We start from the raw sequence: 12,997 nt of genomic DNA, 5'->3' as shown, positions 1-12,997 counted from the left end.
CCCAAAGTTTTCTTCCAGATGCCTCCATTAAATAAAGTGGTGATAACTTTCAAATTACCCAGATACTTACATCATTGTTACCAGATGTGCTGAATCATTACTCTTTTATTTCCTAATATATTTTGGCAACTATCTGTGTTCTAGGTCTTATCTTCATTGTTATCTGCTGTCTCTTTGTTCTCTGCCTATAGCATTTTGCTTTTGGAGAGATCTGAAATGTAATAAACTTGTAGTTATCATCACTGCTTCTGTGCATTCTAAAGAATAAAAATGACAGCCTCTATACTATGGAATAGAACACATCTCTTATATTTCAAGAGCAAAGCCCTGTGCTAATGTGGCTGATAATTCAAAGAAATAAGGAATTGTTTGGAGCATAACGACACATATATTTTCAAAAGATAATTGTTTTTCCAGCAGACTTCGTCTGAAACCCAGAAAAGTCACTTTTTATATGCCCATGACTGCATTTAAAATAAAACCTGGATTACTTCTAATCCTGTTTAAAAAAATGCAACAGAAGCAGAACTAAAGAGCTTTTTTAGGCATAGCCAAGAATTACAGGTATTTCTGAAACAAGTGCAACACTATCATTTGTTCAGAAATAAATCTTGCCATGTTTAGCACGGCATATTTCAAGTGAGCACAGGATTACAATACATGCCTTATGAGCAGGGACTTCTGCCTCACATACTTCCTTTTCATCTCTTGCCTCTGAGCTAAATTTTAGACAATAAACTTTTTAGAAGCAGGGATGACTTTTTTTATGCTTCTAAGGAACACACACAGACTGATAGCACTATACAAATGAATATTTACAATATTATTGAAGACTTGGTGGGAAATAAGAGCAAAGTCTGTGGAGTGAGTACAGTAGACTAAGTGTCCTTTCTTCTGTAGGGCTCTTTTGTCCTAGAAGCAAAAATGCTGCTTTGGAGAGGCTATGTTCCAACACAGTTGCTGTGACTCCAGTCCAGGAAGGTATAAAAGCAGATTTACATCTGCAGCAGAACTTGATGAGTATAACATAGCTGAATATACAACATGCTTTCAAAAGATGCCTGTAGAAAATTCCCTGCAAGCAAAAAAAAAATAAAAAAATACAACAGGCAATGAACTGAAATCAGGACCGCTTCTGAATCCAACAGAACTTACTTACAAAGTTTTACGTATGGCTGCAAATGATTGATATTTACATTTTCATTGCATCTTTTCCTCTTTTCCATCTTCCCCCATTGCACCCTTAGCAAAGATTTGCTAGCAATGAGTTGGAAGGGAAACCATGTTCTCTATGGCCTTAAAAGCAGCATCTACTGAAGACAGCATCTGCATGTCAGTCCCAGACACCAAAAGGCTATTGAGCAGACTCATAAGAGGACTCTTACAACTGTTTGGGTGTGTTGTGCCTTTCATTCTGGGACACAGAAAGCAGAGTTACACCTTTTATTATGAAAGGCCCTTTTTGTTTTAAAAGCAAAACATCAGTGATGAAATTCTAATATTATTTCAGGCAAATAATGGAATCTGATCATTTCAACACTTTGCCCTTTTATGAATTTTGCTATGTGGAAATCTGCTGCAGATTGAAATAAGACTGGACACAGAATTTCCCATTGAAATGGCATGTATAACATCATCCTATTTTTAACTAAGTCCACAGGGCAGAGTTTCCATAGCTGTCAGCTTTTCTCGTGCATATCAGAATTAAACAGGAAGTTACAATAAGCGTTCATGGTCTTCACATCCAGAAGAGAAAGAATGTTCTACTGATTAGTCTTTTTAAATAATTGAAATGGAAATGGGAACTCCCACTGTGGCTTTTTAAGTATGTGAATCAAAGAACAAAGTATAGATGTCTGAGAAATAAAAATGAGAGTATTGAGATCTTGCAAAAGAAATGCAAAATCTTTATACATTTAAAGAACACAACGCAACCCATTCTTTTGAAAAACTGCACAGCCTGCTAAAAAATCTATTTCAGTACAAGTGGCGCCTTTAATTTTGAAAGTTACATTACAAAATAAAAAAAATTGGTCAATGGCATAAGAGCAATTAACAGATTTATTTTTATACACAACTTTCCTACTAAACTGCATTCTTCCAGGAAGTTTTCAAACCCAAATGGATTGAATTCCAACTTGAGAGCCTTAGAGGTTCTATACACAATAGTTGAGTCCCTCAAGACAATGAAATGCATTTTTTTTTAAAAAAAGCAGACAAAAGGTTAAAAATAAAAAAATAAACAAGACTTCATAAACAAAGATATCACAGAGTTTTTTTTTTTGCAGTGTCAACTGCTAGTGAATGTTCTTAACTTTTCATCCAACTATCAGCCTGTTCCAATCTGCTGCCTTAATCTGACATTTGAGAGATAAGAAAAATATCTGAAGAGTGAAACTGGCAGTTTGCTAACAAGTTTAACTTTGTTTTTAGAATAGGTTCAACCAAAACACCTGAAGCAATTACAAGAAATATCAGGATTCTATGACGTCAAAACTGGGATGTTAAGACTTAACATAATTTCAGCCATCCTTGCAGGTTAACAGTACTCACTGATCTGCCAGGAAACTTTGATGAAATATCAAAACATTCTCATATAGTGGTCACAAGACACAAAATAAATACTGACCTCTTACCTCAAAAACAAAAACAAAAAGACAAGACTCAGTGTCTTATTTCATTCTTCTTACAGCATACAGGATCTCTCTCTCTGTGTGTGTGTGTGTGTGTGTGTGTGTGTGTGTGTGTGTGTGTATATATATATATATATATATATACACAGAGCACTTGAGGTATGATGTCCAATAGAGGGGATTAAATTCCAAAGTGAGCATTAAGCATAACTTGGAAATCCAAGACAAAAGGGCCAGCACTGAACGCTCCCAGAAGACAACACCTTGTTTTCAGTTATTCCAGCCACAGGGTTCAAATAAAAGGAGACGGGAGAGAAAGAATGAACCACCTCAGCCTTTTGGTATAACTCTAAAATCACACAGCTTACAGTCAGCAGCGGCCAGAACAGTCTCCGGGCAGTAGAGTCCTCCCAAAAGAGCCACGCCAAAGATTCAAAGCAGGTGTCTTGAGCTCAGAATTGTTTTTTGTACATTGGCCATTTTGCAAAAGGGATCAGTTCATTGCCTTCTGGTTTGCTTCTGTAATTTGCATGGGAAGGAAAATGTAAAATGCACACATTCTACAGCCGTGCTATCGAAACAGGCACATCCAATTTGTAATTAAAAATTTGTGACGGTCGCTGTGTTCACAAAGCCACTGAATGTTTTCCAAATCTGAGAAATTTAATTCCAGGTCCAGGAACAGAATTTACTATTACAACATCTGCTACAGCGTTGACATTGTATAATTTACATCTCATTGATATTGTGTTTCTCCGTGTTTCTCCAGGCACTGCAGATTTCCTACATAATATTGACATGTGAAACAACTTCTGCTGAAGGCTCATAATACACGTGAACGTTTCTGGCAGTTCAAGGACATTTCGAACAGGCAGTAGAAAAAAAGTTACCAAGCATTAAAAAAAGGTTAGTAGTTATGGATGTCTTATTCATTCCCAGTTTAACTCAGTCACTTGAAACCTATTTAATAGATGATGAGGAAAAGATAAATTTTAAAATAGTCGAGAATAAAAGCATGTTACCGATGAACATAACAGCAATATTTATTGACCGATGAGTTGAGTCTTCTTTAGAGTTAGATGAATTTGAGAAATCTCCCCAGTTTTTGTGCCATGGGGCTCCAGTTTTTTTTAAAAAAATAAAAAAATAAAACCAAAAACCACTTATTGGCATATGCTCGGCTTAAAATGTCTTACCACTAACAACAACTACATCAATTGTACAGTGGTATCTCAGGAAGAGGACTGGCAGGTGACAACTTCATACCTAATTTCCATTGAGCTGCTGCTGAGGAATTGCACTGTGATCAGCTACCGACTTTGCGCGGCTTTTACTTTCTCGCTCCTCATCCTCTTCATCTCGTTCGTCATTTCCACTATGGTTTTTACAATAAAGCCTGGAGAAAATGTGAGAAAGGGATCTGTTATGACAGTTTAACCAAGAGGCTGACCTGGAAGCCTGTAATCTCAGCCAAGGCACTCCCTGGCCTGGATTTCATGCACCAGGCTGCTATTTATGTTGGGTTGGCACATCAAGCAATGGCAGTTTATTCAACTTCTGCTTAGACGAGGCCTCTGCTATACATAAGCCCCAGTTCTCAACATCAGCTAGCTGGGAAAGGTTCAGTTAACAGCTTGAAAGGAGGAAACACCAATTGTATTGCATTAAAAACCACAAATTGAACTCAGAAACAGTCACAAAAATGCAGCAGTCTCCAAGAAACATGTTGTCTCATGTCCTATATCAATCCTAGAGCAGCCCATGTTTCCTAAATCTAAACAAATATAAGACAATCTCCAGCAAATATGCTTTCCAGGCCTTGACCTGAATATACTTCCTGATTTAGAACTCCTTCAGCCGATTAGTTTTTACCAATGTCCTAGGTGTACAGATTTTTTTTTTAGAAAGAATAATGTAGCTACCCAGAATCAAACGAACAGAGAGAGGTACAACTCTCTTCTATTTACTTACTTGTAAATGCCCCGTGACATGTTTTCAATGTATTTTGCTTTGTCCTGCACTCCACAATGGTAATGGTAAGTCTTGATACAAGCTTTAATTTCACATCCAATCGTAGCGCCAGACTGACTACAGAGGGTACACTTCTGTCATGAAGAGAGAAATAACAAGAGGATGAGGAGGTGAAGTAAGGCTGGGCTGGCAAGCCAGCAGCACATTCAATTAACTTCTTGGCAAGTTTACGATTCAAATATAAGTTTAGGAAAAGAGTCAAGCAGCTGTTTTTCCCGGTGGCTGAAATGCAAACAGCAGGAGATGTGGGGTATCCAGTTAGAGATCTTGTGGGAAAGGACAAAACAAGCATGCTTGCATGAAATAACAATGCTTAGAGTTCCTCTGGTAGGAGAGACTATTGAGTCAAAAGGTTTTAAAAGCAGAGATGGGCAGACACAGCAAGGGAGCTCCAGTGGTCTTTCCTCCAAGCTGAAGGTTATAGGCCAGCACAGGAATAACAGCAAGACTAAAATCTCTGCCTAACCGCCACTGTTACTGGGCCACACTGGTCATGTGCACGCCGTGAGAAAAAAGGGAAAAGGGGCTCCTACAGGCATCCCTCAGATCTTTGCATGAGACAAAACAGGTGGAACATCAAGTTTCAAACTGAAAGGGCATACCATTCTTTTTCCACGTTTGATTTCTTGAAGTACAGTTTTAATATCAAAATCACCAAATTCTGCCCGGGAAGTTGTTGTCAGTTGCACAGTACCAGAAGAGAACAGCTGGGAAGAAAAAGAGACATAAGGCTTCGTTCAGAAGCACAGCTGGAGCTTGGCTGAGACAAAAACTAGGGACAGCTCTCGGACCAGAAGGTTTGACTAGGGAAAGGGATCCAGAGGGGAAGCCTGCCAGGACCCAGATGCTATGCAAGACCTGAGGACCCGTTTCTTGAGTGCCTCCCAATCTTCTTGGCAACAGTCCTTTGGTCTGACAGTCAGACACTGAATGCCATGTGCCCCAAAAGCATACTTGCTTACCTATTCTCTGCTTGCTACCGAATCAGACAAACACGTAACACTAAGCCATATTTTAACATTACAATTTTTTGAAGAGTTAGAATCATAATGTTGTAATTCAAGGATAGAGTAATAATGACGGAGCCTAACAAGGGCAGATGAAATATTTTGGAAACTACTGGCTGAGGAACTCTGGGAGTTGAACTCCACAGGTCTTAAAGTGCCCAGGTTTGATTTGGGACAACCCAGTGAACCAGCAAAAGGGAAGAAAACATTCTATTTCTCACCATGCACTTGTAATGTGCTGCTGCCTTTTTGGCATTGAATATATGAAGCTTCCCCCTAGCTTCATTTTCTTCTTCACCTGCATGACAGAATCCACATTTAGGTTTTGTATCATTGGGGCTGCTTCTGTGGGGTGATCTGTCTCTCTGAAAGAAAAAGACTTTTCTAAAATAATATGCCAGAAAAACAAATACAGTTTCTAGAGAAGGCAACTGAGAGAGAAAGCCTGGTACTTCTTTGAAGGGATTTTAACACACAAGCTCCTTACATAAGAGCTGCTTTCTACGTCATCTGTGCCGTGAGAAGAGGTTGACCGAGCATCTTCCGGCTGCCCTTTAAGGCTCGTCTTTCTGGGCCTTCCTTTGCGCCCCCTTTTTTTGGGAGGAGACGGATCCAGCTCATGTTCATTGAGACCTTCTTCTAAATCTGCTGGGGGTGGGGGGAAAGGCACAAACACAGAGACAAGCAACTTGAACGGTTTGACTCGTGATTCAATTTTGTAGACACACTAGAAATTCTGGGGGGAAAGCAGCCCCATCTCAAAACAGCAGCTCCATTTCACCTTTAAAAAGACCAAAGGCTGCTAGGAAGAATATTACCACTATCAAAGAAAATATTTTTATTATATCCATCCTGATTTAGAGGGAGGGTTATTAATGCCCATATCCCTCTCTCTGCTTCCTGTATTGCATCTGAGCCAAAAATTAGAAATTGCCAAACCAACCAATTCATCTTTCATCTCTCAACATTCCTTGCAAGCACTCCTCTACAACCCATTGCTCTTAAAATGGGTTGACTACAATTCCCATCCCTCCCCATCCGTTCAGTTGCTGGGGATTATAGGAACCCTAGCTGAGTGTATCTGAAGGGCATAATGTTTGGGGAAGAACTCTCTAGAAAGGAATTTTAAACTGATACAAAAACAATTCTTGTTTTCATGACCACTCTTGACACTTTCCATGGAGGGAAAAAACCCTGAGTATTTGATCCAGAGAGCTAAGAACCATCACAAACTGTGCGTAGCTTTACCTTCAGAATTGTGTGGTACTTTTTTGTGTTTTCGACATAATATCCTAGGAACAGAACACAAGAGAAAAACCAAGTTACTTAACTATTCTGGGGCTTTAGCCAAGATGGCAACCATTTTAAAAAAAAGTGCTGGATCCTTTCAATTTCATGAGACATACTCACATATATATGCCTTGCGAAGGTTTCTCTCGGATTTGTGCTTGATCATGCAATGCACAATAATAGTGATACGTCTTGTGGCAGGTTTTTACATCACAGCCAATGGTTGCCCCTGGACAATGGCACAGGGAACACTTCTGAAAGAAAAAGGAAGACTGCCCCATTAGGGCTTCTGCTCTTCCTGTGGATAGCAACAGAGACGGGGTGAGATAACCCGGCCTGCCCTTTAACTGCTATTTTAAAATGCGAGCAGGGCTCCAGTTACAGCCCCCAAATGAAAAGCGGAAGAGCATCTTCAGAAGCCGGGCAAAAACATTCCACAGCTGACCTTCTACCTAGTAGCTGGGAGATAACCACACAGAACGTCTGGCCTAATTTAACCTTCTGGGAACTAGTGGGCCAAGGACCACAAGCCGGGATTTCTAAGCTTCTTCCATCTCCGGATCAATCTTGAATGGGCTGGTAACCCAAATCACTGTTTCCATTTCTCAAGGTCTCTTCCACTGAGATGAAGATAATAGTTCCCACTTCACTAGTTGACAGTGATGCCACCGCTGATTTTGATAGAGCCAAAATTGTACTGTATCCAGCAAAAGAGACTGACTGTGGTTCCAAAACAAAGCAAATATTCTCTTTCTAAGGGTTTGAACTCTACTGAAAAGACAAAGGACAACGTTTGTGTGCATGAGGTCCCACATTTGGCATCTCTGCTCAGAGGAATCTCAACTTCTGGCCCACAGTCTTAAAAAGCCACTGTTAACTCAGGGCTCCTGGCTAGCAAGACCACACAGCTTCACGTGTTCAAAGTCATCAGGTATTTCACCTGCAGTGTCTCTCCACGCGTGAGTATATATTAAACGTTCTGCAAATATAACTACTGCGAGATTAGTCCACTGCTTAACTGATTTGAAAAGCCATATTATATTAGTGGCAATGGGGGATTTAACTAGAATCTGCTGATAAATGGTGTAAAATCTCACATGGCCTGAACCCCGTTACTTTCATGATTGCCTTTGTCTATGGTCTGCTCCACATTCACAGATCTTCAAGTGGGTTGTAATTTGCAGCTCCATCACAGACATATTTAACATCAAGTTTTAATCATGCCTTTTTAGTGGAGCAACTTAGGAGAAGAGCTAAAGCTAGCACCTCCCTGGGCACAGTTTGAAACATCTCTCATATAAAATGCACTAAACCACCTAGAGCTCCAGGTACAAATTGGCAGCAAATAAAAGTTTAAAATAGTCTATGCTTTTCAGAATTATCTGATGACTCAAGGAAACGTTTGCTCAGGAATTTTCTATTTTACTGACCATATGATAATACAATACTCCCAATTCTTTGAAAAGCAACTACAGAACTACTTCTAAGCAGAAAAACAGCCTAAATATCCATTTCTTCCACATGACTGGCTCTCTACACGCATATAATTCTTACAGTTTTATGGTTCAGATTGGGGAAGGTTTGTGCAAGGACTACCAAGGCGAGATTTTTAACCCTGAACATCCTTCGAACATTCCATTGTTAAGTTCTATTACTACCAGCAATGCTAACTTACCAGTTTTGTGCCTCTTTTTATTTCTTTCTGTACATCTTCAATGGAAAAACCTCCAAGACTCTCGTTATCAGTGTGTGAAGACACCAGAGCAGACGAGAAAAGCTAGACATACAGAAAGACGTTACTCAGAACCTTGTTATCCCCCTCTTGCAGATCGGAATACATTCAATCCAACATAGGTGACCCTAGCGCAGGAAAATCTTTGTCACCGTTGCAAAAGCATATGAGATTAGCAAGGCCATCTTTCCAAAATTACGTGTGTCTCTCATGCTTCAATGTAACGGACACAACGGGCAGTCTGGTTCTCTTAGGGCTAGGCATCAACCATAACCGCTCGACAGAGGTTAAAGTCACACGAACACCAGCTAGGCTAAATCATCATGAAGAAAGGCTCATGCTAAGAGCAACCACAGAGGCCTTTGGGAGAAGAAAGAGGCAAGAAAGAATTATACACCGTCCCTTTCCTCCCCTGCAACCACCTGTGCTGGGGCCCCCTCGCTCGTGGGACTCACCATACATTTATGATGGGCTGCCACCTTCTGGTTTTCAGAGAGCAGCAGCTGCCCACATTCATCTTCTTTGTTGGATCGGCAAAAGCCACACTTGCGCTGCCTCCTGGGGCCCTTCTTCTGTCCAACGGTACCCGACATGGTTTTTTAAAAATGGCTTGAAGGACACCACTTCAATTCTGGCTAAAAGCTACAAAAAACAACCAACAGAAATGTTACTTTTATTTACTAAAGTTCAAGGAGGCTCCTCAGTATTCCTCATCAAAGCCAGCTTTATCATTAAGCAGCACCCAAAGGGAAATAGGAAAAGGTGTGACTCCTCTAACAGACCTGCATGCTTCCAAAAGTGTCATTCTACAAGGGAGAAAAAACTGTGACTCAGTGAAAAACAATAATTCTCTAAAGGCGGCAGCCTGCAAAGAGGACTACTGCAGCGCAGGAGAGGAAATGTCATGATCTTTGGGCTCTGGGAACAAAGCTGTCCAGCCTTATCCTAAAGTTCTCTTCTTTTTGGATTTTCTGGAAATGCCCATTGTATCCACATTCTAGAAAGCAGGAATCTGAAAATGAATGTACTGAATATGGACATTCTTTGCATTCAAAGATAGAGCCTTAAGTAGTCAATGTATACACATCAGGAAGTTGGCTCGCTGTCATGTTACAAACATTTTTAAAGGAATAAAAATTAGTGGAAAATTTCTCCCACAAACAGGAAAAAAATCAAAGCAAAATCATTCCATATCATGATGTCCCAACTATGAGTATCTGATTTTGGATCCAGACACATCCTGTAGGGCTGCAAACTGCTGATGGCTTCATTCAGTTTTCTGGGCGACCCTCCCCATCATGCTCTTGGATGGCACATAATTCCATGCCCTCAAAGAGCATTAGGTCGGGGAAGCCAGGCATGGCTCTGGTCTGGGTATCCAACCTAAGACTGTTACAAGGTCACAGCTTGTGGAGAATTGTAAACAGCTTCTATTAGCCATGTAATCACTTCTGGAAATTGCTTAGAAAACAACTTACCAATGCTTGTAATATCATACACTTGAAAATCCATATTGTTGTCGTTCTGGAATAAGGGTCCTTGTTTTGTCTTGAACTGTGATTAATGTTTTTAAAATAACTCTACATAGCCTTAGTTTACTGGCACCAGGTTCTCTGTGTTCTTTCCCAAACCTATTTTGTGAATGATTTGGGTCATAGCCCAATATATCAGAAGGGTTCCAGATAGGAGGACTTGAATACATTCTGACAAAAATAATTAATTAAAGATATGCATTTGTGGTTTTGGTACTGAAAGCTCATTTGAGAAGTTCTGAGCTAACTTAATACTTTAAAAAAAAAAAAAGCTTAGCAATGTTTTCCTCACTGTGGCAACATAGCCTCACCATCACTGTGAGATGCATATTAATGTGACATGAATTCCAGAAATGTTTCGCATACAAACCCAAGCCTTACCTTCTCACTCACAGCACCACTCAGAACCCCAGCTAAAGACATCCTAGACTGGGTCCTTCCATAAGGCCACTAAGCTGAGGACATCCTTCTGACTTCAGCTTTGAAAAAACAGAGCTGTCTAGGGAAGCAAGACTATCTTTGGTTCAAGAGGCTTTCTCATAAGAAGGCTTGGTTCCCCTTCCCTCCAAGTATCAGCTGCATGGGACGCCCTTCGGGTAGCCTCCACTGCTTTCCGAAATGGATGGTTCCAAAAGCAAGGGAGGGGGGAGAGAATGGTCCTAAAGAGACAGCTCCACAACAGCCGGCTTTATTCAGCCCCAAAGGAAGGAGGGAGGGAGGGCAGCAGTGATGTCACCTAAGCTGAGGGTAAGGAGGGAAATTCAAGAGCTGGTCCACGTGCTGGCTGTGTCTGAGCTGCCAGTCAAACCCCAGCATGTCCTTTTTCCAAGAGATTCACGCTTCCTAGATCTCAAGAAGACCAAATTACCTGGAGGAAATCCAAATTATAGGCAAGCTTTGAAACATGGGTTTCTTGGATGTGCAACCCCAGTTGTGGAACTTTTACCACAATAAATGCACTGTACCAACCTCATTTCAGAAATGTAGAGCAAATAGCTAAAAATAATATTGTTCAGTCTATAAATAAACGTTGTAAAATCTATTCTTCTACATGGCTAGTTTTGTCATCCCACCCTTAACATCTCTTTCAGGTCTCTCGATTATTCAGATTCTCGACCATTCACTGCAGTTAGAAGGTAGAAAAGACAGGTGTCCATGGCATCACCTTAGCCCTAAAGACTTGCAGAATACAGGTAATGACAAAGCCAATCCCCCCGCCCCAAAATATGATGTTGGACGCAGCGGTTACCTGTGTGAAAAAACCATTAAATACTGGTACATACTTTCACACCTATGCTGGTATACAAGTGCCAGTGCAAAAGACCTCAGATGATTAGCAGGCTCATTTCTTGAATGGGGGACAAGCATCAGAAGTCGAATGCCAAACTGGCACGTTACTCAAAGGGCATCTGGATCAGCCCAGAGAGCCCGCACACAACACTCTCTCACCCCTTGCCCCGATTTCCTACGGCCACCCAGACTGACATAAATCAAAGGAGAGAACTTGGTCTCTTGTGGGTTTGGGCACAATCTCTTGAGAGCCCAAAGGTCCCGTTGGCCTCTATGAGGAGAGACCGAGGCCACTCTGGTCAGACGCCACGGAACCGGGATAGCACTACTGTCGGTTGGAGCACAGGTGCCTTCCTTTAAGCGCTTCAACTACAGAGTTTAGGGGAGACCTAAGATGTGGGAGGGGGCCGTAGTGGTAAAACAATGGATTTGGAAAGGCCTCCTTCCTTCACCAGGCACCACTCCAGCAGTGGAGACCCCAGTTCAGGAGGGAGGAAATGCCCTGGACCAGCAAAGCAAAGCTGGCATAGTTTCCCCTTAGATCCGCCCCCGTGCCAAGCTGCTGCTGCTGCAGGGTTGCCCCAAGGGCCCAGATCTGCAAACGGGCCCTTTCGTGGCATCCTCTCCTCCAGGCTGGGAGGGAGGGGGAGGGGGAGTCGGTGCCAGCCAGGAAAAAAGCCCAGCCCGCCTCCCCGCAGGTAGGTCTCTTCCTCCCCCAGGACCCATCAGTCAACCTCCTCTTTGAGGCAGGGCCCCCTTTTCTTCTGAGCACCCACCAGCCAGCAGGCCCCTCTCCCCCCACCCCAGCAGCAGGAGGGGCCGGGCCGGGCCCCCCGCGTGTGTGCCGGGCAGGGTCGAAGCGCCCCGGAAGCGGCGGCCCTTCCCTCTCGGACCCCTGCGCCCTGGGGAAATGGGGGAGGGGGACGGTTTCCATAGCAACCTGCCGGGGTGGCGTCCGGCCGTGGGACTCACCGGGCGGCTCAGGCCGGGGGGGCCGGCGCAACCGGGGGACTCGCGGGAAGCGCCGCTCAGAAGCCGACCGGGACCGCCGCCGCTCGCCCGCTCCCTTTCATTCGGAGGGGCAGCAGGAAAGGCGACGCTGCGCCGCGGAGCCTGACGCCGGCACGCAAGGGACGTACGGCGCGCCGCCAGCGAACGAGCGAGCGTCGGCCGCGCTACCGGCGTCCTACGTCACCCCTGACGTCGCCCTCTTCCCCTCCCCTGGCGGACGCCGTCGTTGCGCACGCGCCGAGGGAAAATAGGAAAGAAAGGGAAACACCCCCTAAAGGGAGGGGAGGCGGGACGGCCGGCGAGGCGCATGCGCAGAAGGCCGCGCGACGGTTGGGATGAGGCCAACATCCTATCTCGCGTGCGGAAGGAGAATTGCGCGTGCGCATTTGCTTTCGCTTCGCGGGAAGGGTCGAAGCGGCGCTTCCACGCAGCCGCATCGAAAAGGAAGTAGGCGCCCGATGAGGCTGCGAA

At 43.2% G+C, this 12,997-nt stretch overlaps 1 protein-coding gene across 3 annotated transcripts; it reads right to left on the bottom strand.

Annotated features, from left to right (window-relative positions):
- Positions 1-1,056: 1,056 nt before the first annotated feature.
- PHF6 (PHD finger protein 6) lies at positions 1,057-12,669 on the bottom strand. Of its 3 annotated transcripts, none has more exons than XM_058196877.1 (11): positions 12,488-12,669; positions 9,149-9,335; positions 8,637-8,738; positions 7,082-7,215; positions 6,920-6,963; positions 6,159-6,319; positions 5,893-6,036; positions 5,267-5,371; positions 4,605-4,738; positions 3,900-4,029; positions 1,057-1,075 (listed from the first exon to the last, which is right to left on the bottom strand). In XM_058196877.1, the coding sequence occupies exons 2-10, from the start codon at positions 9,284-9,286 to the stop codon at positions 3,900-3,902; spliced, it is 1,092 nt and encodes a 363-aa protein (XP_058052860.1). In that variant the 5' UTR covers positions 9,287-9,335; positions 12,488-12,669; the 3' UTR covers positions 1,057-1,075. The 3 variants fall into 3 exon arrangements, with proteins under 3 accessions (XP_058052860.1, XP_058052859.1, XP_058052861.1); XM_058196876.1 differs by lacking the exon at positions 1,057-1,075 and adding an exon at positions 1,972-3,152; XM_058196878.1 differs by lacking the exon at positions 1,057-1,075 and having other exon boundaries at positions 1,972-4,029; positions 6,159-6,316; positions 12,488-12,668.
- Positions 12,670-12,997: the final 328 nt, after the last annotated feature.

This window comes from Ahaetulla prasina, chromosome 11, assembly GCF_028640845.1.
Source record: "Ahaetulla prasina isolate Xishuangbanna chromosome 11, ASM2864084v1, whole genome shotgun sequence".
Lineage (NCBI taxonomy): Eukaryota > Metazoa > Chordata > Lepidosauria > Squamata > Colubridae > Ahaetulla > Ahaetulla prasina.
This window is presented reverse-complemented; position numbering and strand designations above follow the sequence as displayed.